At 41.1% G+C, this 24428-nt stretch overlaps 4 protein-coding genes across 5 annotated transcripts in view; 2 read left to right on the forward strand and 2 right to left on the reverse strand.

Moving 5' to 3' along the window:
* Nucleotides 1-1259, reverse strand: part of zgc:154055 (uncharacterized protein LOC556036 homolog) — a 22655-nt gene extending 21396 nt beyond the window's left edge. The window contains exon 1 of the mRNA XM_040048894.1: nt 573-1259. The gene's annotated coding sequence lies outside the window, so the exon portion shown is untranslated. The remainder of the gene's footprint in view (nt 1-572) is intronic.
* Nucleotides 1-9043, forward strand: part of lck (LCK proto-oncogene, Src family tyrosine kinase) — a 15490-nt gene extending 6447 nt beyond the window's left edge. The window contains exons 7-13 of the mRNA XM_040048896.1: nt 1257-1406; nt 1502-1654; nt 3783-3962; nt 5861-5937; nt 7605-7758; nt 7846-7977; nt 8068-9043. Of these exons, the coding sequence (XP_039904830.1) occupies nt 1257-1406; nt 1502-1654; nt 3783-3962; nt 5861-5937; nt 7605-7758; nt 7846-7977; nt 8068-8264 (1043 nt within the window). The 3' untranslated portion in view covers nt 8265-9043. The remainder of the gene's footprint in view (nt 1-1256; nt 1407-1501; nt 1655-3782; nt 3963-5860; nt 5938-7604; nt 7759-7845; nt 7978-8067) is intronic.
* Nucleotides 9044-10213: 1170 nt separating this feature from the next.
* On the forward strand, nt 10214-15230 carry LOC120744463 (probable histone deacetylase 1-B). Of its 2 annotated transcripts, none has more exons than XM_040048898.1 (14): nt 10214-10355; nt 11059-11171; nt 11246-11363; nt 11440-11514; nt 11638-11776; nt 12419-12560; nt 12637-12729; nt 12814-12922; nt 13019-13159; nt 13321-13429; nt 13804-13934; nt 14015-14167; nt 14303-14354; nt 14460-15230. In XM_040048898.1, exons 1-14 carry the CDS (start codon nt 10304-10306, stop codon nt 14485-14487), a joined length of 1455 nt encoding a protein of 484 aa, XP_039904832.1. In that variant the 5' UTR covers nt 10214-10303; the 3' UTR covers nt 14488-15230. The 2 variants fall into 2 exon arrangements, with proteins under 2 accessions (XP_039904832.1, XP_039904831.1); XM_040048897.1 differs by having other exon boundaries at nt 10215-10355; nt 14015-14185.
* Nucleotides 15231-15363: 133 nt separating this feature from the next.
* Nucleotides 15364-21377, reverse strand: tmem54a (transmembrane protein 54a). The gene is made up of 6 exons (XM_040048900.1): nt 21216-21377; nt 19902-20098; nt 19486-19545; nt 17759-17953; nt 17533-17670; nt 15364-15726 (listed from the first exon to the last, which is right to left on the reverse strand). Exons 1-6 carry the CDS (start codon nt 21247-21249, stop codon nt 15601-15603), a joined length of 750 nt encoding a protein of 249 aa, XP_039904834.1. The 5' UTR covers nt 21250-21377; the 3' UTR covers nt 15364-15600.
* Nucleotides 21378-24428: the final 3051 nt, after the last annotated feature.

A 24428-nucleotide genomic window follows, 5' to 3' on the forward strand; every position in this document is an offset into this window, starting at 1 on the left:
GTGATGGTTGCATCATTTGGTTGCTTGTAAATCCTTTTTCTTCCTCACACTTTTGAAGTGGTAAATTTTCAGAAATGTAACAGGATTCAAACTCTCACCTTCAGCTGAATAAAACATAAGCTGTGTATAAAAGATGGATGATTGCACAACTATGTTTTTCAGCTTGAAGTTTGGCATTATGGCCTTCACTGTTGTGGAGCAATGAGTGATAATACTTGGACCAGATGGTTGAGTGCTAATATGAAAACCACAAGTCGTTAGCCAATGAGCATCCTCTGATGCTCAATGATAAAACTTTACAAAATGGACTTACGGTAACGTTTTACTCAACAAATCGAAAATCTCACCAAAAACCAGCGACTAAACCCATAAAACCACCAGGAAACTGTTAACAGAGACCAGGGCTGGGGCTGTTTCTCACTGAGAAAACTGTAGTCTGTTTGCAAACACCACTATCACCCCCATCACGTTGGCCATCTTTGATATGGTCAGTGAGTGCTATATTAGCTAGCTTAATTGCCAAGATGCATCCAGATGCACACACAGCTACTCGCTGTTAGTAAGTCACTCACCGAAAAACTGGAAGAGTTTGCTGGACGGTCTGTTAACATGGCAGCAAACATGCTCAAAAAGTCCATTTCGGTGACAGGGAGCGGGTGAGGTGACACCTGGAAGACAGCTAGAAGCTACACGTATTATCGACCTGTCACTCACAACAGCTGAGACCCTAATACTGCCTCATCAAAGCCTTTTCTTAATTTTCAAGCCCCAGAGGTTACCACGTGTGTTCAAGCTATAACAACTCCATGACACCAATATGCTTCCTGTTTAAAGCGTTATGGGAAACAAAGCAAACATTTTTATGTTACATGGGAGTAGATAGTGCATGTATCTCAGGTTTGTCAGGTGGAAAGGACTTTCAATGCTCCTGGTTGGTAAAAATGATCAGATTAGCAACTTTAAGCATTAAAGCTGTCACGATGTTGCAAATCTACGCAGAGCGAATCAGCCCACAACATTATTTCTGCTTCAAAGGCCATTTTAGCATTAAACTTTGTCTATATTATGAGAAAATTAAAAAATTTTAATAGTACTAATGTACTGATGTATTAATATTGACATTTCCAATACATTAGCTACTAATTTCATGCGTTGTAGTGGATGATGTATTTTGGAAAGCCTTCAGTGTCTGACAGTGAAAAGCTTAGTTAGGACATTTTAGAGTAAATCATCATGGTTCTAACTTCCTGTTCCAGGATCATACTCGTTATCAGTGAGAGATCTGGACCATAACACAGGTGAAGGAGTGAAGCACTACAGGATCCGCAACATGGACAATGGTGGCTTCTACATCACAGCGAAGATATCCTTCAACTCGCTGAAGGAGCTCGTCCATCATCACTCACGTGCGTACAGCCTCTTGGGGGGATTATCGATATTGCTGGTTACTGTGGGGTCTTCATTCTAATAATTTTATACGTTTCTTTTCTTTGTCATCCAGGTGATGCAGACGGGCTGTGCACAAAGCTGGTGAAACCATGTCAGTCGAGGGCACCGCAGAAGCCCTGGTGGCAGGACGAGTGGGAGATTCCTCGTGAGTCTCTGAAACTGGAACGCAGGCTCGGAGCTGGGCAGTTTGGAGAAGTCTGGATGGGTAAGTGCATTTCCATTTGCATGACTTTTAAAGGTTTGCAGAATTTTGCAGAAAAAGATCGTGTGTACAAAGCCCAGTTGCTCAATCTGGCTGTGGCCTTGACTGCGTGGCTGCCAGAAAGTTTTCGCCAGGGTTTTTCTGCAGTGTATGCAGAAGCGTTTCCTCCATGCAGTCTTAATTGTAGGCTTGTTTGAGCTGGTTAACTGAAGAGTGATGGGAGGTATTAACCGTGTTACACAACATCGCTCAATCTGGCTTTCCTGTGAAGGATTAAGGTAAACAAGACACAAAGTGTTTGGATCACATGGGTATCAGTTGAACTAATCTGTACCACAACCCCATTATTACTGAATTGCAGGGGTAACTTTCCCTCTATTCCCCATCCTCATTTGCCAGCACAATTTAACATCCCAAACAAACCTCTCTTTAAGAGCTAAACATTACCAACAATGGAACTTCTCCACTCACAGCCACTTTATACTTACAATGTTTGCTCCCATGTAGCCAGAGCTCTGTTTGTTTCTTCATCCTCATCCAAACATTGGTTCAGTGACATTCTTGAATTGTGGGTGCGACTGTCCCTGGCTTTGAAATGTTTATTCACATGCACATGAAAATACACAACTACATCTTCTAACGAGATTTCCATAGTAGATAAAAGGGGCAGAGAGATGCTTTGAATAGTAAAAATAATTTGCTCACAGTGTGGCTGCACTTCATGTTTGGTGTGAATTGTTCAGCGCTTTGTGTAACTGAAAGTGAAACTGCTCGGTTGTGGCTTTAGTTGGCATGAGGAGGGTGTCAGTGTTCCAGAGCTGGAATGAGAACCTGTTTGCATGAAAGCCATTCAAAAACTGTTGCTCGCCTGGCCCACATTGAATCGCTCCACTGGTGACAAAAGAGCTGTGTTTAGAGTCATCAAATCACCAGCCGGCAACTAGACGGGCTTAATTACTCGTGTGGACAGAACAGAACATTCTTAGTTGGAGTAGAGGCATAGCTTTGTTTGGCAATCAGTTCAGGGTTATAATCTAACATTTGATTGTGGATAAAAGTCGTTACATTTTCTAAAAATGAATAGAGTGGAGTCCTGCTGACTTTGCTTTGTTTGACATATTTGGCACGATATGATATCAATCGGCCTTCATTACAGGGAAGGAAAAAAAGACAATAAAATAAAGATAAAACATCTTATTAAAAGACAGCTTTACCAAATGTCTCCATAGCTGGGATTGGTGCTGTGCGATAATAAATCTTCTGTTGTTACACCCACAATGATTTCATTTTCAGAAGCACTGAGCCTGCAAACATTTTTATACACCGCATTTCGCCATTCAGCTTTAAATGCTCCTCCCCTCACCCTCAACCCCAGACACGGCAGATGGCTGCCCCGAGCCCGGTTCTGTCAGAGGCTTCTTCCTGTTAAAGCTGAGCTTTTCCTTCGAGCCACCAAGTACTTGCTCATAGGAGGTCATCGGATTCTTGGGTTTTCTCTGTATTATTCTAGGGTCTTTACCTTACACTATATAAAGTACTGGGTGACTTGTTTCAAGCAGCACTCTAACATTTGACTTGACTTGGTTAGTCATGGCCGCACACAAAAGTAATGATTTAGCATTCAATGTTATTTAATCAATGGCAAACGTGGAGTCACCCACTTCATTTTAGCCATCTCACTGACAAACCGCTCAGCAAGTTACAGTCATAGTCTGTGCTGGTGCACTGCACAAATACTGGACTGGTGGTGGGTAACAGATTAAATATTAAGACACTCAAGACAGACACACCCTTGTAATGTGTAACTCCAAAGGCTAAATGGATGTGTATTTATATAACACTTCTTTTGTCTTTTTCAAACTTCAACCCACAGTCATGCGTTTGCATGTCCTCTTGCCACGATTTAAACAGTGAAACAGTCAGAAACCTGTTTTTGCACCAGGCTATGGGAAGGTTGTTAACTATGGGAAGGTTAAACCAGCCTCTAGTGGCCATTCAAACACTTGCCATTTTTTGACACTTGCTTGTTAGCTCAATTTTTTCAGCTCTGACATACTAAAGTAAAAAGTGCTAACTGGTAAACACCAGCATGAGTTAACCCTGTGATATCTATATGCCCATATGTTTTCAGGTGTCTACAACAACGACAGGAAAGTGGCAATCAAGAATCTGAAAATGGGCACTATGTCAGTGGAAGCTTTCTTGGCAGAAGCCAACATGATGAAGAACCTGCAGCATCCTCGCCTCGTCCGCCTCTTCGCTGTGGTTACCCAGGAGCCGATCTACATTGTCACCGAGTACATGGAAAATGGTAGGCAGAAACACAACATGTGTCACAACCTGGAGAATTTTACTAATGAGCTAGTAGCGCCCAACACTCAAGAGGGAATTCCACATGTCAGCTGAAGCATTAAAGGAAAATAAATCAGTGTTTCTGAGCAGTTCCTATTTGAAGGTAAATTAAAGAGATATGCGTTTGTAATCACACCAGCTCCTTTCCATTCAATTAAGTAATCTAAAATATGTCTAAGCCTGTCTGACATCTCCTGCCGTGTCAGGGTGAGCTCTGTGCCTGCAGCCTGCAGCAAAGACAAAAGAATTTCTGTTGTAAGTTCTCGTGCTGTTATAGACGCTCAGGATTAAACATGTTGATCTCCTATCAGACTTTGGGTGAAAGCACATGCTCGAACAAAAGAGCGGGCAGCCCAATGCGTTTCTTCTTTACCCTGAGTCATAATGTCGTCATACACCTGCTCCACCTCAGTGAGCCTGTTGAATCAGTAGAATAGGTTTTGATGGTACATCCACAGCTGCCCTTCTGTTTGTTTGACTTTGATCTTTGATAAGAGATGAAGCTCTGTAATTTTTACATGAATCGAGTCGTGTGAGGAAATCTGAATGAGGCAGCCACAGTAACTCACGGGCCCTTCCCCTCAAAACTTGCTGCTTTGATGAAGCGGCCAAACTCTGATAGGCCATTTTCGGCTTCTCCTCGTGGCCTTCACTGCTGGCTGCTAAAATGTTTCAAAGCAAACATGAACTTTCACTTCTTTGCTGGGCCTCTTCCAGACAGGTTACTGGTGTTTACGCATCGAGGGGAAGTCTCTCCGGGCCCGTCTGAGACGAAGGGTGTTAAATTAGGAGAGGATGAATCACTGTGTTATTGTTCACACAGACCCCTGATGGTGCCTGGCTCTTTTCCAGGGACACATTTACACAAATGTCGGCACACTGCACCGCTGCGGCCGTAAACAAACATGCCGCAGCGCTTTGAATAACAGTTTGTTCAGCATCTCGCCACTGTGTCTTCCTCTTTTCCCCTCTCCTCTTACATAACATATGAGGAATTGCAGTGAATCACAAATCATGTTAACAGTTTCAGTACTCTCAATAAAGGTTTACTGCCCACAAATCTTTCACTGAGAGGAACAATCGCAAAATGCACAGAGAGATGCTGTCACAAACACAACAACGGGCCTACAGCTGAAATGAATGGCGTGCCTTTGTATAGTCGTCTGTGAGTAGCTTGCAAACCACCAGCACTGGTTCTACGTGAGGCCGTGTCTTTGTCTGGGATCCACATGTTAACGGGACACAATTGTTGCTTCTGTTGTGAAAAGAAAGGACGGCTCTGGAGTTCCCATCTTTTCTGCTTCTCCCTTTTTTTATTATCAGAGACAACAAAGATGGAAAATAACAGGCGTGCCATCCCAGCTTCCCTTTGTGACCTTGACAAAGAGCTTTACCCTGGTTCTCATACTTCAAAAACTGTCTTCCGGACTTAAGCAGAAGAGTAACTGCCTCTTCTTTCCTGGCACAGTCATTCCTCTGAAACTGTTTCCTTTGGTCTGACTTGGTTGGGTGGTGCACAGAGGTATTGTTCTCTGCTAATCAAAGTCAACACAAAGTCAGCTATCAGAAACTTAACTGATGGTCTCTGCTTCCTCCAAGTAAAATGTTCACTGATTTGAGGTGCTATTCTGGTCCAGCTCGCTGTATTTATGGCTGCGGAGAATCGCGAGGGCTTTTTTTGTGGATAAAGGGAAATATAATTAGTCTTGTGGACAGTGCATGGTTTTTTTCAATTCATTTTAGCATTCATTGTTGCCTAATTTTGTTGCATAACAGTCAGTAATGTGGACGCGCCATTCTGCAACTTGTTATTCTTTTTGAATGAATGAAAACTTAAGTTGTATATTTTTCTTACAGGTAGCCTGGTGGATTACCTGAAAACAACAGAGGGGAGCAATTTGTCCATGAACGTCCTGATAGAGATGTCATCTCAGGCAAGACATTTATTGTTACAGTGAATATATCTGCCCACTTATCTCCATCCTCTCTTCAAGTTATTTACAAGATTTCGTTTTTCACTTCCTATTATTCTAGCACAGCACTTCCACGCAGTAAAGTACCCACTGTTGAGGCTTAGTTTAATCTGGTGATAATATCAGAACCGTGTGTGTGTGTGTGTGTGTGTGTGTGTGTGCGTGCAGATGTGAAACCATGTTGATGAATGCAGGCTGGTCTAGACACTGTGGCACATATACCACAGAGGCTTATTACCACCGAACAAGGGGGCTATTGCCTGAACATTTTATCTTGTGTTTTTTTAATCACACATTTGCACAAAGATGCCAACGTAGCTAAAATTTTAAAAGTATGGCCTTTGCCACCGAATACATGTGGCAGTGAAAGTATTATAATAAGCTTAGGTCGAAAACGAAAAAGTGTAGTTGAAACTTCTTTCAAGTCAGACCCACTGCTTCCTTATCTTTCCAGTCTTAATGCAAAGCAAAGCTAAACCAGCCAACTGCTGACTTCACACTGGCTTCAGCTGCAAAATTTTAAGCATATATTACTATTTGTACCCACTCCTACTTTGTGAAATATAACCTGTCAAAGAAGTTAAATGTGTAGGTTTGGGAATGGAAAACAAAACCACAGGAAGGCAGGCTGAAGCTTCAAAGTCTAACCTGACGAGATTCTTGATGTGCAAGAGGCAAATTCTCAGAGCTCGCTGCAGAGGGCTGGAGTTTGTGCACAGCAGTGAACGCATTTTTACAGAATCAACGTTTTCAAGCCAGTTATGCACTGATAGATTTTGTGGTAACTGTAACCACCATGCAGTGGACCATAGAGACAAATGTGATTTATTGCTGTGGTCACAACCCTACCTTATGTTTAAATCAAAGTACATGCATGCAGTTAGAGGAATTAGAGATTTTACTCATAATATTTTGAGAGTGGCAACCACAAATCTAAGTGTGGTTTTAAGAACTTTTTAAATGCTTTCCATTATTTCTTTCATGCCACAATCAAATGAATGGAACAAAGGTGTAAAGAGGTTTAAAGAGGTAGAGGTGGAGGTCACACTGCCACTTTGTGAAAGACGCAAACATACGTACATCTCAGGTTTCTCCCCGCCTATGTGACACATTCTCACGCCCGAAATATGCACCGCAGCTTCAGAAAAACTAGATAAAACTAGAGAAATGAACAGATCGCCATAAATGTATCAGATAATTTGTGTTTGTGGAGTGGTGAATTCTGTGGAAATCCTTAGCATCAATTTCCTTATTCATCAGAGTGCACTATCAGAGTCCCTTGTAGGTCCACGTCTTTCAAAATGAGCTGTGTTGTACCTGAATGAGTCACAGACTGCCACTGTAATAAACTCTCAGTCTGTGGGAAGGCAAAGCCAGGACTGCAGCGTTTTGTTTTGGGAAGTAGAGCTGGTGTTGTGCACCTGGGTGGAGCACAGAGGTGAAAGGGTAGAGAGAACTGACCCGAGGAAGTAGTCAACTCCCTACTTTGGGAATCTGTCTGGTTCATGTGTCTAACACACAAACATTGCACAGTGCTAAAATACACACAGGCCGTACACAGCCATTTATTTTGTGCTTGAACACACACACACACTCATGCTTCTTTTGTCTTGTGCTGTCCCCTGCAGGTGGCTGACGGCATGGCATTTATTGAGCAGAAAAATTACATTCATCGAGATCTGCGAGCTGCCAATATTCTCGTCTCTCATGAGCTCATCTGCAAGGTTGCCGACTTTGGACTCGCACGACTCATAGAGGACAACGAATACACAGCGAGAGAGGGTAGCAACAGCTTTACCTATATCATCTCTTCGGCTCTATTTCAGAACATTTCATAGATTCTTGCTTAATCTTCTCCATTGTTTCTAGGTGCAAAGTTCCCCATCAAATGGACGGCCCCAGAAGCTATTAATTATGGCACCTTCTCCATAAAATCTGATGTGTGGTCATTTGGGATCCTCCTTACAGAAATAGTGACATATGGACGCATTCCTTACCCTGGTAAATGATCACACTCGTATTACTCATTCTAGTAATAATAATAATTGTAAAAACATTTGATTTCTTATTTGCTTATTTATTTTTTATCAGGTATGTCCAACCCAGAGGTAATCCAGAACCTGGAGCGGAGCTACAGAATGCCACAGCCTGACAACTGCTCCGATGCTCTTTATAGCATCATGTGTCACTGCTGGAAGGAGAATCCGGAGGAGAGACCTACGTTCGAGTACCTGAGGAATGTTCTGGAGGATTTCTTCACATCCACAGAGAGGCAATACCAGGAATAGCTAGGAATAGACACATGCAATAAACAGATTCAAACTAAGGCACAGCCTGTGACAGTGGATGCTGGATTTTGATTTTTTTCTTTAGAAGAATGCATGCCTTTCTACTGATAGGGATAAACAGACATTTTCCAAGTTTCTGCATCAAATATATTCTGACGTGACCACTTAGATATGATACTATTACCTATGGAACTATGAATATGAACCAGAAACAGCTGGATCAGAGCCAGCAGCAGAGGGGAGAGTGATCACCAAGCTGCTTGAATTAACTGGGGACTGACTGATGTAGCTGGATAAGCAGCTGCTCTCCTGGTGCTTGTTGTTAACGTGTAAATACTGTTCACTGCTTCAGCTGTGTTTTACCTCTGCTGTTTAATAAATGTTTTTGAAAGTGTTTTAATTTCAGTAAAAAAAGAGAAGCTGTTCATGAATGTTGTTTGTTACCAGATGACATGTGCATTATTTTAGTTTATCATTGCTGATGTTGCAGTGCGTTACCCTAAAATCATGAGAGCCGTCAAACTATTGCTATTGCTCGAGTACTGTAAGTTTTGGGGTAACTTCTGAATCTTCCATTGATCTTGGGTTCTTTAAACTTGTACTGCATTTCGTTTTAAAGGCAAATAATATTTTTACAATGCTGTATTTATTTTAGGGGCAGCGCTACTTGCTTATTGTAGGATTTTATTTACATAACACAGACGTTTATATTTGAGAAATTTGCCTCTGATTAAATATGGAGAAAGCAGCTGCATCATTAAAATGCTGTTTACAACACAGTCATTTTTTTTGTTTTTTCTATATATTTATTATTTCTTTTTTATTTTTGTTTTCCATTTAGTTTTCTTTTCCCGAGTGGGTTTGCTTGAGTAGGTTTACTGCTTTTAGTTTAGTTTATACTAATTAAAGCATCAGTTCTAGCTCAGTTTTTCATAATAATAATAATAATATAGGGAGGCTTTCCCCAAGTACTGTAATTTTTTTCCCTAAACAATTTATTTTTGCAAGTTAAATAAAACAAAATCAATCTGAGTTTTAGCTTTGACTTTACTTATAATTAAATATACTAATTGCTTTGTTTTTTGACCAGACAAAAGCCAGCATACCTGTAGTGCTGGTTCCAGTCCTGGATAAATCGAGAGAGTTGTATCAGGAAGAACACAGTAAATTTTTTGCCAAACCAAAAATTAGATCTTCATACCTTTTCAGTCAGATCCCAGTTTAACAATGACTTCCTTTGGTGCTGTTGGGCAACAGGGTGAAGGTGGAAACTGTGCAAAGGTCGGCTGAAGACAAATGAAAAAGAAAAGAGAAGGTGTGTTAGGCAGCAGAGAGAGAATGAAAGGCAGGGCAGAGGTGAGAGTATGGACTCTAACTTTAAAGACTGACAGGTAACGGAGGAGAGCTGCTGGTTCGATGGAGAGAAGCAATGGTGATGGAACAGTTGACCCACACGATCAGACAGCAGGCTCTGAGGGCTATGAATCATAGTCCATAGTCCATCTTTTTCTATGATAGAAAAAATATGGAAAATGGAGATAATGATAGTAACAAAAAAGACAGGTGGTCAAGCTGAAGATTTTCATTGATAGAAAAGATAAGGAATGCCTACATCAGAAGGACAGAGACAAATAGAGACAAAGTTGGAAAGGTGAGGCTGACAGGATGCTACAGATCGGCTGAGATGGAGGCAGATGATCCACTTTGGCGACCCCTAAAGGGATCTTTATCTTTATTATACTTCTGCTTCTATGTTAATGTTGAGATTTGGATGAAGCAAAATTTCTTCTAAGTAAAATAAAAACAATTATGATATTGCTGTCTTTAATGAGGTAAACTACAGAAATAATTTCATCCGCGCTGTGGTTCATGTTCATGTCGTGGATTCTGTCAGCCTCTCCTTCTGTCGCCCCCTGTGGCGAGACTGTAGCATCACACTCCATTGATTGGCCGTGGCACAAACTCTCCGCCTCTTGTCGCCGTTGTCTCCTGCGGTGTGTGTGCGGCGGCGGTGAAATTCAGCTAAAAACGGACTAAAAATGGCGCTTACTTCTCAAGGAACAAAGAAAAAAGTTTGCTACTACTATGATGGTGAGTACTGGGGTGGCTGCACTCTAAACCGCTGGCCTGTTGATGAATCAAATCCGCCTCTCTGCACTAACAAAGGTTACCGTTTCTTTTTTTTAACCTCCTGCTAACCTGGCACTGTTGCTAACGTAGCTAGCTCGAGTCGCAGGCGGCTTTGCAGCATCTGAGCCGCTCACAGTCCCGCTGTGTCCGAGCAGAGCCTTAATGTTCCAATAATATTTGCTCAGACTGTCTAAATACTAGGGTTTCTTTTCAGATGTTGCTTAAATGCGTTTTCTTCCGGACCTTGTTACTTTAACTGGACTAGTTAATGTTACTAGCTAGCAGGCTAACAATGGGTACTTCATTGTTAATACAGTTGGTTAATAGTAGGCTAACACTTGGTTAGGTCGTCTTACTTCCTTCAGATGTCGGTGGTTCTGGTTAAAAAAAACCGCTTTTCATCGATATTGACCCACAGTGCACTAAATCCTCCGTGTACGCCACGAGTTTGGACTTTAACAGAGACTCTTTGATCTGCGTGTCTTGGCTTGAGGTCCTTAACAGACCTGCGTGAAGTTACAGCTGGATACCTTCACAACCTTTTCCGCTGCATGGATGTTTCATACGTGCAAACCTCTGTACTTCAGCTCTGCTTCTCCTAACTGAGGTCGTGACTGTAGAGTAAAATAGTAATCCAGTGTGTTTTTATTTGTTCTCATTTCAGGTGATGTTGGAAACTATTATTATGGACAGGGGCATCCCATGAAGCCCCACCGAATCCGCATGACACACAACCTGTTACTGAACTATGGCCTCTACAGAAAGATGGAAATATACGTATGTGAAAGTTACAGTCTGGATGTGTAAGTTTGGTTTTAGTAGCTGTAAGTAATTTGCCCTTTTTGTTGCAGCGTCCACACAAAGCGAGTGGAGAGGAGATGACCAAGTATCACAGTGACGATTACATCAAGTTCCTGCGTTCAATCCGGCCCGATAACATGTCAGAATACAGCAAACAAATGCAGAGATGTAAGAGACTTGCTGTTTAGCTAAAGTCAATTAAACTGATTGTGTACGTTGACTAATTTTGTGCTTTTCTTTACAGTTAATGTGGGGGAGGACTGTCCAGTGTTTGATGGATTATTTGAGTTCTGCCAGCTGTCAGGCGGGGGCTCCGTTGGTGAGTTTTCTTTATTTGAACTCTCATCAGAGAGGCATGCAGCATCTTTCAGTAATAATGTCAGTAATCTGCTAAATTCAACATAATCTGATTCTCAATTCTCACATCCTCGCGGTCCTCCAGCCGGTGCTGTGAAGTTGAACAAACAGCAGACAGACATTGCTATCAACTGGGCTGGAGGCCTTCATCACGCCAAGAAGTCAGAGGCCTCTGGGTTTTGTTATGTCAATGACATCGTGTTGGCTATCCTGGAGTTATTGAAGTAAGTCAAAAATGCTACAGCAGGGAAAAGGGAAGTAAAAGTCTCTGCAAATTACTTCTCCAAAAGATACAGTTTTAGATGAGTAGATTGAAAACAAAAGTTGAGGAGGTCCCACACTCTTATCAGTGATCAGTGCAAGACAGATGGGTTGGTAGGAACTATACCACGATACAAACAACTTTCACACAGCCTTAGATGAAGAATTATAAGTATGCACAAATTGGAAAAGGCAAAATAGCTTGATTGCTCATCAGACTCACTATACTCAGTATAAATCCATCAAAAGTCATACCAGGAGGTGTAAATAAAGGCATGAATGATGACAAAAACACTGTAGAAGTCTCAAGGCCCACCAAAATCCAAATTCAATTCAAAAGACCACATTTGGGAGGGCAGAAAAAGAAAAGACGACACTTTATACCAAAACCTCATTCCAGGTGTAAAACATACTGGAAGAAGCATCGTGGTTTGTGGTTTCTTTGGTACCTCACAGCTGATAACAAACTGTTCTTTGAAGAAACTGTGTTGTTGCAAGATGAAGGAAGCCACTGACCCAAAGCACACAAGTGATATAGCCTCAAAAGTAAATGACGATATTTCTGACATTATGTGGATTCCAAGAACTTTTCCTTTTATTTTCAGATACCACCAAAGAGTTCTGTACATAGATATTGACATCCATCACGGAGATGGTGTGGAAGAGGCTTTCTACACCACAGACCGTGTCATGACCGTGTCCTTCCACAAGTATGGAGAGTACTTCCCTGGCACCGGTGACCTCAGGGTAGGTCTTTGATGAATAGATTTCAAAATGTCAGTGTGGTAATGCAGTCAGTTGATATTTGCTTTGTTCTCTGTAGGACATCGGAGCTGGAAAGGGCAAATATTACGCTGTGAATTACCCGCTGAGGGATGGGATTGACGATGAGTCCTACGAAGCCATATTTAAGCCTGTGAGTAAAAAACTATTGTTAAATTTTGCACTTTGACATTTTTGTACCGAAACATTCGTGATAGTGTTTGTGTTGTTTGTGTAGATCATGGCTAAAGTGATGGAGATGTACCAACCCAGCGCGGTGGTTCTCCAGTGTGGAGCCGATTCGCTGTCTGGAGACAGGCTTGGTTGCTTTAACCTCACCATCAAAGGTTGGCTAACTAAAACAAAAATCCTCTTCTCTTGATCTAAATTGGACTGAGACTCTAAAGAAGGCTTAATGATTGTTTCCATATTGTTTGCTTTAGGTCATGCTAAGTGTGTGGAGTATATGAAGAGCTTCAACCTGCCACTGCTTATGCTGGGTGGAGGAGGCTATACTATCCGTAATGTGGCACGCTGTTGGACGTATGAGACTGCCGTGGCCCTAGATACCTCCATCCCAAATGGTGTGTTTAAATGTCTTTGCTGTAATTAAGACACAGACGTTGGGTAACATTCTTCTGTGCTGGTCCCACGAACTAGCAGCAAACTTTGGTTTCATAGCACAAAAGGAGGCCAGCAGCCTCCTTAAAGCATTAACATACTTTTAATAAAACTTGCTTCACAGAGCTTCCATACAATGACTACTTTGAGTACTTTGGGCCAGACTTCAAGCTGCACATCAGCCCCTCCAACATGACCAATCAGAACACCAACGACTACCTGGAGAAGATCAAGTAAGCTCATGAAAATAGATTAAATTAGTATTTTTTTAACCTTTTTTGAGCCACGACACATTTTATAGAACAAAAATATCCTGTGGCACCCTGCTAGCAAAACATGTTCCAAAATGACACATTGTAGCCTAAAACAGAACCTAAATCAGCAATTTGGTCTGTTTGCTTACACTCAGGCCCAGGTTTCACACAGAGTGAAACCTGGGCCTGTTAAATGAACACAAATCTGGTATCCTGGCTAGAATTGAAGAAAGGCATACACAAAGCTCTTCCTCAACAGCTCTTTAGTTTTTATAGCAGCCTTGCTGGAAAAGAGCAGCTCACATAGGTTGTGGAAAATGTTTTGACTGAAAAATCCTCTTCCTCCCCTCTAGGCAGCGCCTGTTTGAGAACTTGCGGATGCTCCCTCATGCCCCTGGTGTCCAGATGCAGGCCATTCCAGAAGATGCAGTGCAGGAGGACAGCGGGGATGAGGAGGAGGAGGATCCCAACAAGCGCGTATCCAGTAAGAACCTTCACACAGACCCCAGTTCAGTTCAAACTGCCAGACGGGAGAGTGTAACATGTTCAAATTTAACCCCTCAGTTCGTTCTCGTGACAAGAGGATAGCCTGTGAGGAGGAGTTCTCTGATTCGGAGGATGAAGGTGAAGGAGGCCGCAGAAATGCTGCCAGCTTCAAGAAGGCCAAGCGAACTAAATCCGAAGGAGAGAAAGAGGGAGAAGAAAAGGAGAAGAAAGGTGAGGGAGAAACAAAAGGTATCTATGCTTTTCATTCTCATCTCACCTATCTCATGTAGTTCTGTAATATCATGAGCACTTAAATATGATTTTTATGGCTCTCGGGGTGGTTGATGCTATTTTTGTTTTTAACAGAAGTCAAAGAAGAGGAGAAGGTGCCAGAGGAGGAGAAAATGGACACATCAAAGTGAGAAAACAGTGCACACACACACACATTGACCCTGCTGTCCAGGAGGTGGTTAAGTGGGAATGCTAATAATGTCCTTACTCGCTGTTACTCTGGGTTCTTTAGGCCAAAAGAGGAATCCAAGACACCTTGAGGTCCTCAGCACCCAGTGACGCCAATACAACAGATCAGAACGGAGATTTTGTTTGGATAAGACTGCTGCAGTGGAAGCAAATAAAGGACTTTGACTTTACAATGAGACCTCTCTCCATGAGAATGGAGACGGGTTCTGTGTTTTTCTAGAAAACCTTTTCAACTTTGCTGTTAATGGACTGAAGTGTTGTTTTTGTATACGGTTTCGTTTTTTTATGCTCTTATACTTGCTTTTCCCCCCTCTTGTGACCAACATTGTAAAAATGGCTTCGCACATGTCTGCTTTTATATATCTGATGGATTTAATTTATTTAAATCATGATATTTTGGCTACTTTATTTTAGGTATTTCAGTCCCACTTTTGTCCCGTGCCTCTGAATATGTAGTTGAACAGCATGCTGGTACCCTAGATCCTTTTCTGCAATGTTGTGTCACTGGTCTTGCCTGCCAAAGTCAGTGAGACGCTTGAACATTCACAATTAGCTTTTATGTGGCACATCGTAAGCATATTTTTATATTTTAGGTTCTAGTTTCTATCCTTTACAGACACGATGACATCTGTCTGATTTCTGGGGCTCCCGGGTTGTGATATTGATAACGTTTTGTCAGATTGAATCAGACTTAGTGTAAGGCTTAGATCTCACAGGAACTTGAGAGGCAAGACATGTCAGAGATCATCTGTTGTGTGTGTATATATAAATTTGTATTCTGAAAAACATCAGTAAAAGTGTTCAACACAAAAGACGACAGCTTCCAGATGTTATTGAGCAACAAAAGCTTCCGTAGTTTTCAGTTTTCTTTGGAAAAGTTTTAATTCTTTGACACAAGAATACAAAAAAAAAAAAACCAAGATAGCTTTTTTTTTTTTTTTTTTTTCTTTAAAGAAAATAACTTTTAAGCTACAGGTGGCAGCTCTGTATTTAAGACATCAGTACATTAAACAACAAATCTAAATATTAAACCAAACCAGTAGCAGTACTGTTTGATCGTGCATTTTGATATAAAAAGGCTAGCCCTATTGTCGACTTGTCTTCATACATTAAATGTGTAACACTCCACGCTTTAGCCAGTGCAGCTCAGCACTTTGTAACCTATTCTCTTAGATTCAGCTGCTTCAGAGTAAGTCACTCTGCACCCCAGCAGTGTTGCTGTCCAGCAGGTCATCCTGCTCTGTAGATCCCACTTCAGCGTCCGTCTCCCTGTATTGCCGTGTTGGTGTGGTTTCAGCAGATCTCCGCATCTGAAATATGAATGATTTCATATGATGTTTTCCAACAGTGGGGATGAGATAGAATTAATGGCACAGGTTTACTTCATGGTGGTATAAGATGTCAACTTCTAATTTCTTGGTTAGAGCTACTGCAAAGCTATATATGCAGAAATTGGTTCAAAACACAAGTACATGTCATGCAACATGCATTGAGACGGGAGTTTGTTTTGGGTTTTTTTTTAACATGTAGCTAAGATGTTACATCCAAACAGTTTGGTCCACAACTCATTTTCCAATCACATTATTTCATATTTTCTAGAGTGCGCAAATGTGTTTTCATTATTTTGGGTAATATCTGGGTTTGAGATAACCCAACAATCACAAAATTTAAGTTTTAATTGTGACAACATTTATGTACTAGTCATTGTACTGCTTGGTTTGAAATTGGTCTATATTTAGCTGAAGATCTTGCAGATTATATAAGCTATGCCATATCTGTAGCACCAGTTACCACTGTCCTCCATTTGTCTGTATTAAACTCAAACACATATCACGTTGCTACTTATGGATACAATGAAGCCTACAATACAGGATTTTGGAGTTATCCACGAAACTTCAGGCTTAACCCTGGGTTTGAACAGGACTTTACAAGTGTTTCATTAGCATTAATATATTATCATGAAACAGGACACGTATTTATACTTGTGGACGCTGTAAGAAATCCACATGCAGCTAATGCCCGAATTATGCTTCAGCGGGAAAACTTCGAAATCAGGCAACGCAGCCCACAAAGCTTCTGCTTGGCATGGACAGTTGGAGGGTAGGTTAAGGGAGATTACATCATAAGTTATGGAGTAGATTTCCTGCTAAAGCTTAATTCGGACATTAGGCTGATTTATTCTTTACATTCAGATCGTTACGCCACACCGATGCTTCAGCTGAAAAAATAAATAAAACTGTGTTACGCACAAATATTAATTTAATGGAAGAACAAATTTAATGCATCAGATTCGGTATTAATTACAGGGCTACGATGACAGCAATACATTTCTTGCGTAGCTGGCTTTTTTCCTTACTTCAAATAGGTGAGACCTTATTAATATGAGCCCTGGAAAAGTGCTTATATAAAAGTGCTTAAAGTGCACACGTTCAGTTTTTAATATTGTTCTAGCGCACAGAGACACTCAAAGTCTGCTGCTATTTCTGCATCAACCTCTGTGTTTAACTTCTTCACGTTTTCTTAAAATTATTATGCCATTTTTTCCTAAAATTAATCATCGCTTCCCTTCTTTGCTCTGCTGCCACTCAAAAGTGATCAGTGACTGTAAAAACAGAACCAGAGAAGGATAGCTGTACATGTATGCTGGATGGATACTCTAATTCCACCAACGATAGTTATCCAGTCAGACAAGCAAGAGATATTATTCACACTACTGCAAAACAGAAGGCACAAGTGATAAGAATAGGAAACATGGTCGTTAAAATGATCAAATAAAACTATTCTTGTACACAAACTTTCTCTTGCTAGAGAGACCAAGAAGGACGTCCCACAGATGGCGATATGACATCTTCAACATCTTTGCAAATTTTCTTTTCAAAGTATTTTTCAACCAAATCTAGACAAAGTGACATCTGGCTGATGATTATTCAGCATTTACATGTCTGCCTTTTTAATATATATTTATTACAGAGAGATATCATTGTAAGAATGTCAGGTAGAAAATTATCGTTATCATTTTCCTCACAAAAACAAAATCTTGAAATTTGTTACTATGATGTGACCCTAATAAGTAATGTAATGCTAACGCTGCTGACAATGATCTGACTGTCGCTTACCCTGTTCTTCACACGTGGCCTCTTCCTGCATGGACAGAGGTAGAGGAATGAAGTGCAGGCAGCAAAGCAATGGAAGGAGAACACTGCTTCCACAACAGACATAAAGATGAGCGGCAGCCACAGAATGATGGTGGTCGCCTTGATGAAACAAAGTGCAAAACTGATCACCACACAACAGTTCAAATCAGAAGTGTGGTCACTAGATGAATGTTTATATTAAACTTACATAGATACGGGTGGGATCAAAAGGGCATTCGTTTGTGATGCTAAAAGAGCTAATATTCTGAACGGCTGCGTTGCATTGTGTCAGCAGGGCCTTTCCTTTGGACATAATGGCTGTAATCACAGAAGCTAACAAGCCCACGGTGGAGGCAGACGCCAGGAAACCTGCTATGAAACTGAAGACCAGCAGGACCCATATCTGCAAAAACAACACGACGAAAACAGAGTTGGTACAATTCGAATGATCTTGAAAGTCAATACTTGGAATGACCACCTTTAAGAACTATTCAGGAAAAGTTCTCCAGGCTTCTTGAACGACATTCAAAGCTTTGTGGGACTGTGGGGAGGCCAAGCCATGACTCAAAATGTCCCATTGTGTGTTTTTCCATCTAAGTATGCTTTTTTTGCACTGCCAAAACAGCGCTGGGATTATTGTCATGCTAACAAATAAATAAATCAAATGAAGCTGTGGCCAATTAGACACATTCCTGACGGAAAGTGTGTGATGGGTGAAAATCTGATAATACTTTTCAACATTCCATCAGTTTTAACCTTCAACACTGACTGAAATGCAGTTCCAGACCGTGACAGAGCCTCCACCGTGTTTTACACATGTAGACACTCCATGTAACCCCCTCCTTACCTTTTCCGTACAGACTGACGCCAATTTTAGCCAAACATTTTCAATTGTTCACCACTCCACAAGAACTGTTGCCACTGATTTTCAGTCCAGTCGACATTTTTTGTCCCAGTTTCTGATGAGGCCTCAGTAAACAGTAAATGGATCAGCTAATGTTCCAGATACATCTCTGTCTCTGGTCATCTTTCTTAAAGATGTGACTTTCAAATATTACTAACCTACAGTTTTTTATTTTTATTTTTTTAACCTGCCACTTCTTATTTATCGTTCACTTGTCCCGTTTCCTTGAATTTCTGAAGGACACACTGCACATCAGGCTAAGATATGCTAAGATCTAAATTTTCAGCCAACAGCACTCTGGGTAAAACTGCTATTTTATGCCTGTCAAACTGTTATTTTTAAACTGCAGCATTTTTCATAGAGTCAGTTGAAGAAACTGGAAAAAACTATGTGATTTTTGTGACAGGCTACTTGTAACAAAGTTCCTAAAGAAGCAATTTGAAATGCGTTCATATAGGTCAGTGTTACGTGGATTAACAAAAAAAAAAAATCTCAAAAACAATCATCTGAAAATTTTCAGATACAGATACATAAAAAACAAAAAAAACAAAAACAACTTTGGACGCTAGCTTTAGAATGCCTGGAGAACTATTGCTCAAGAGTCTTGATGCATGCTCAATCATCCAGGTAGGTAAATCTCCAAAAGTTGATTCTGTTCATCTGGAGTGAAAACGCTACGTCCAGATGATCAGAGTCAACTTTTGAAGTATTGCTCAAGAGCACTCCTTGGTAGCACAATATAAAGAAGTGTGAGTTGGCTAAAGCCTTTTGAGCTGTAGTGTATGTTGGGAAGTCATAGAAATATTTCTCCATGATAGAAAAGATGACATTTAGCATGTAGCTGATGGCACAGATTGTTCAGTGAAAACACATCCAATGTTTCAAACATGTTTGGAGCTTACGCTTGCATGCAAGTATGTTACGTATTTAAATCGTTATCTACACACACAAACACGCACTGAGTCACAAACAAAAAGCAGGTTCTAACAGCAGCCAGGAAACAAGAGCCGTTTGGCAAAGTGAATATTTACCAGGATCCTGTTTTTCTTGTTTCTGGATAGGACTATAGCTGTTATTCCACAGATCCCTCCCTAAAGAAAAACCAGAAGTTCAGCAAAAAAGGATGATTACTCAGACAGATGACGCAACATGACTCAAACATTCAGTTTAACATTCAAGTGACTGAGAGGACACTCCAGCTGTATACTGAATGTGCCATTGTGATGGTTTGATCATGTTTCCGATTGTAAATTTGTCTCTGTAAACCTGCTTCTCCTACAGCTTTTCAATGGGTTTGTTTGTTTGTTTAATCCAGGGATTGGCCCTTTGGTGTGGTCAGGATAAAGCCATTAATGACCCTTAAATATATGTCCTGTAATTTTGCCTCTTTTTTTCCCTTTTAATATGCAGTATGTAACAGTACGCAGCTGTCAGTCCTAGCCCTTACCAAAAGACCTGCCACGATAGCGATGATATTGGCGATGGGGTACACCAAATTCTTGACCTGGCGTTGCAGACTGATGTGTCTGAGCACAGTGCCGTGCACCAGTGCTCCAAGAATAAAGTTTACATGGCCCACCAGCACCAGCGCCAACCCCATCTTCATCAAGATTTTGTTGTCCTTGAGGTTGGCACAGCATAGTCCTGAGGGAAGCCAAAACCAAAAATATGTTATTTTGAAATCATGAGCTTAACTTAGCTTTGAACATGATGATCTCTGCCGGGGGAAAAACGGATAAACAGCTACATCATCATTGCATTGTGTGTGCAGCAGTTCATACTTTCTGACAGCTGTGTGCACATCAGCTTGACGCGTGTGCATACAAGTTTATTAAATGTGAACTGAACTGAAATACGATCTCAATGTGAAACACTGAGACCTTGTGTGAAGTTAGTGCAGACTTTACCGTGGCTTATGCAAAGTTAAAAAGGAAGCGGGGCAGCGGTTAGCACAATATGAGAACAAGGCAGTAACCACAATTATCCCCAGCCCCCTGCAGAGAGGCCTGAAGATGTCTTCCACTGCATGCAGAAAATACTGCAGCTGTGGTAAGACTGCAGGTCTCAGCAGGCTCACGCTGCACTATTCTGTGTCCCTCGTTTTAAGAGTGAAGCACACATGTTTAGAGACCATGTAAGCAAATCCTGAACCAAACAAGACAAGGCTCAGGGTGGGGTGTTCAAACATTTATCAGCACACAGAGGTGGCCCAATGGTCCGCTGCTCTCACGCACAGGTGGGTGCTGTTGAAATACTTGTTTTCAGTCATAATATTGGCAGTTTGTCCTTTGTTGCCACACATTTTCCCACCGCAGTGTAAAGTCACTATTAGTAGCAGTAACAGTACTGAATTCCCAGTGTGAATAGATAAAGTATAAGCTAATGCTTTCACCTTTGTTTGGCTCCATACTTTTAAAGGATGCTTAGAGGGGTACAGGCTCCATACCGTACTATCCTATCCAAACTGTTAGCATCCAATAATTCACAGCTATCCAAAAGATTCACTTGCATATCAAGGAAAGTCTAAAGAAATATCACTGATAGTAAAACCTAACCATACGATGGGTGGATTATTCTTAACTGGTATAAACGGCGAGAAAAACACTAAAATATTAAGTTATAATAGAACAATAACACTGTGGTTTGATTATGTCTCTTCCTCACTGAGCTCCATGTTCAAAAGCACAGACCACGCCTAGAAACTTTAGCACGTACATTCCCCTGCTCGGTACCTGCCAGACTACGTGAAAGGTTAACTCACCTGTGCCCGTCTTTCTGTTTCCTTTGTTTTTCATATTATTGTCGTTTGTAAATTCATTCTCGACAGCTTTCTGACTCGACCGTTTTTCGGCGGGTTGTCGGTTTCTTCTAAACGCTGCACACCTGGGAACACACGGGCTCTACCTGAGCGGAAGCTCCGCCCACGATACCTTAGAAAAACAAAACAAAACAAAAAACACTCCAGTGTCGGTCGGAGACAATAACAAGTATTCATATGTTTACAAACAATACAGCTTTATTCACATAGGCTATTGTTATAGTTTATTAGATTGTTTTTAGATTTTAAAAAAGTGTCATGATCGTGATCCCATCCATTAACCTCCTTGTCAGGGTCGCAGGGGGACTGGAGCCTATCCCGGCTGTCTTAGGGGGAGAGGCAGGGTACACTCTGGACAGGGCCCTATTTCAGGAAGCCGGTTTAGAAAACTCAGAGTGAAAAACGATACTCAGGGTTGAGTAACCCCGAACTGTCCAACTCGGAATATTCGGTTTCAGAAAGGCTGATAACAAGTAGTTCAATCAACGCGGAGTTGCTCTAACCCCAAGTTAAACGCGCGCACGAGGATACATAAAGCCCTGATTAGTGGAGCACAGATTAAGCGAGTCACCATGGAGACGGAGGGAAAGAAGGCGCGGTCAATGTATCTTACAGCGCTTGAGGCCGAAATTCTGATGGCAGCATATGCCGATAACATGCAAATTCCGCGGAAAAAAAGTAACACAGCCTCAGCTGCAAAAGAAAGGGAGCATGCATGGCAAAACAAAGCCGACAGAGTCAATGCGTGAGTGTTAATTTAAACATTGATCTAGGGATTTCCACCCATTTAACACGTTATTTTATTTTATTTTATTTTATTTTATACATTTTATTTTGTGATGTGATGTGAGCGCAGGTGCAACCCAACAGGCCCCAAACGTTCCTGGCAGCAAGTAAAAATGAAATATAAAAATATAGTCCAAACAGGTAAGGTGTAATTGTATTATGAGCCATAGTGCTTGGTCTGTTTGTCCGATGTAAATCAATTGCAGTTAGAGGCTACATTAATTTTCGTTCTGTAAGCACTCATTGAAATTATCTGAGCACATTACAAGTACATATTTGCTTACTCTGTATGCTCAAATGTGACCCGTTATAGCCAACAGAAAAAAAAGCGGAGGCCCGAAAAACAGGTGGGGGTCCTCCACCACCACCACTCACAGAGGCTGAGCAGTTGGCTTCCACATTTGTGATAATGTTGGCAGCATCACATATGATCTTCACAGTGCAGAGAACACAAATTAGCATCCATTACTATAATGAAATAATTTGTTAGTTTGAAATGCTACAGGGAACTATGTACCTGTACATTAATGCTGTGGAAAGACTTCCTGTTCACACAGTCTCCTTCATTTACTGAAGGAGCAATGATTGGAATGTGAGTGCCATCTATACAGCCAATCACGCCTGGGAACCCTGAAAATAAATGTAAAATTTAAGTAGTAGTTCAAGTATCACCACATCATGAATTAAGTTTTGTTCATCCTGATACCTGCAATTTTGTGGCATCCCTCTTTGATAAATCTTGTGGGTCTAAGACCGGGGAACACCACAAACAAGTACACGAGACGTTTCAGTGCAACTGTAACATTCCTGACTGCCCGACAGACGGTAGCCTTGGAAACGTGCTCAGCGTCACCAATATTATACAGAAAGCTCCCGTTTGCAAAAAACCGAAGTGCAATACAAATAATATGTACAGAACTGAGAGAATGTCCGCGATGTGTCACATGAGCAATATTAGGCCTGAGGATGTTATTCAAATAAATTATGGATTGTGCTGAAAAACGGTAACGTTCACACAGAAAATCATCAGGAAATGATAAAATGTCCGAACGCGCTCTAATCACTCTCTCCCGGCGGAGAGCTCTGCGGAGAATTTGGGCTTCAACATCTACTGGCTCTTCAAGGAAGGGGCACGCCATGTCTGACACTTCCTACAGTCAGGTTTCCGACACAGAGGCGGAGAACGTCAGGGTTAGTTGAAGTAAACCTGCTAGGGGGCAGGTTAGCTTCACGGAGTGTGTCGTCATAGTAACTCACTCAGAATTAATCTAAACTCGCTTTGTGAAACTGAAAACCCAGAGTTTTCGTTAACTCAGGGTATACTTACTCAGAGTTTGCACTAAACCGGCTTCCTGAAACAGGGCCCTATTCTCCCAGAATGAGAATATAGGCCAATTGTTATTTACAAGACCAAAAGTCTTGAATCATCCCTTCATTTCATTTTGCAAGGAAATTGGGAATTAGTGCAGCTACTTCTTAAAACGTGTAGACTACACTATATGAAAACAGATAAGGCACAAGCAGAGTTTGTACAAGTCTAACAAGCCTTGAGGGGCCGGGGAGTATTCCTTTGTGTGTTTTTATATTCAGGTATGCTTTTACTGCATTGTTAGTGCGCTTGGGATCATTGTCATGCTAAAAAAAAATGAAGCTGTGGCCAATCAGATGCTTTCCAGATATCAAAAAGCTTTTCTACATTAATAATCCCATTAATGGGAAACACACCATGTTTGAAATGGAGCCCCAAACATGACAGCACCTCCACTGTGTTTTACAGATAGCTTTCAGATACTGTTTCATCCTCCTCTTGTCCAGTTTCCTCAGTTTTTAAGGACTGCGTGATATATGCCAAAGTTTCAGCTGATAGCTTTCTGGGAATCCCTTTGTGCAAAAGTAATATTTCATGCCTGTGAATATATTTTATCTCTAACAAAGATTCTACTAAAGAAATGGGAACAATCTGTAAAATTCTTTAAGACAAAGAGCCAAAAGTTACAATTTAAATTTGTTTCTTGGTTTTTTGTTCTAACATGTCTATTATGTGTAGACAAAAAACTGGTTCCTATGAGTTAGATCCCTTTTTAATGCTTAAGTGACTCATATGTCAGTGTTAAGTGTCTTAACGAATGTAAAAAACACAACAAAAACAACCAAACACTCTTCCAAAAATTGTCAGGTACAAGGACGGGACTGAAAATGAGTGAAAATGTGGCCAATGTTCAAAGAAAACCTTTGAAAGACCTCCAGAAAACCCAGTGGAAAAAAATGTCTGTTTGGAAGCTAAATGTAAAGAAATGAGGGGGGCTCAAGACTTTTGCACAGCACTGCATTTGCCTGCTCAAGCCTTATATTGCTGGGGAGAGACCTAGG

The sequence above is a fragment of the Simochromis diagramma genome, unplaced genomic scaffold, assembly GCF_900408965.1.
Source record: "Simochromis diagramma unplaced genomic scaffold, fSimDia1.1 OVJJ01000305.1, whole genome shotgun sequence".
NCBI classification, from domain to species: domain Eukaryota; kingdom Metazoa; phylum Chordata; class Actinopteri; order Cichliformes; family Cichlidae; genus Simochromis; species Simochromis diagramma.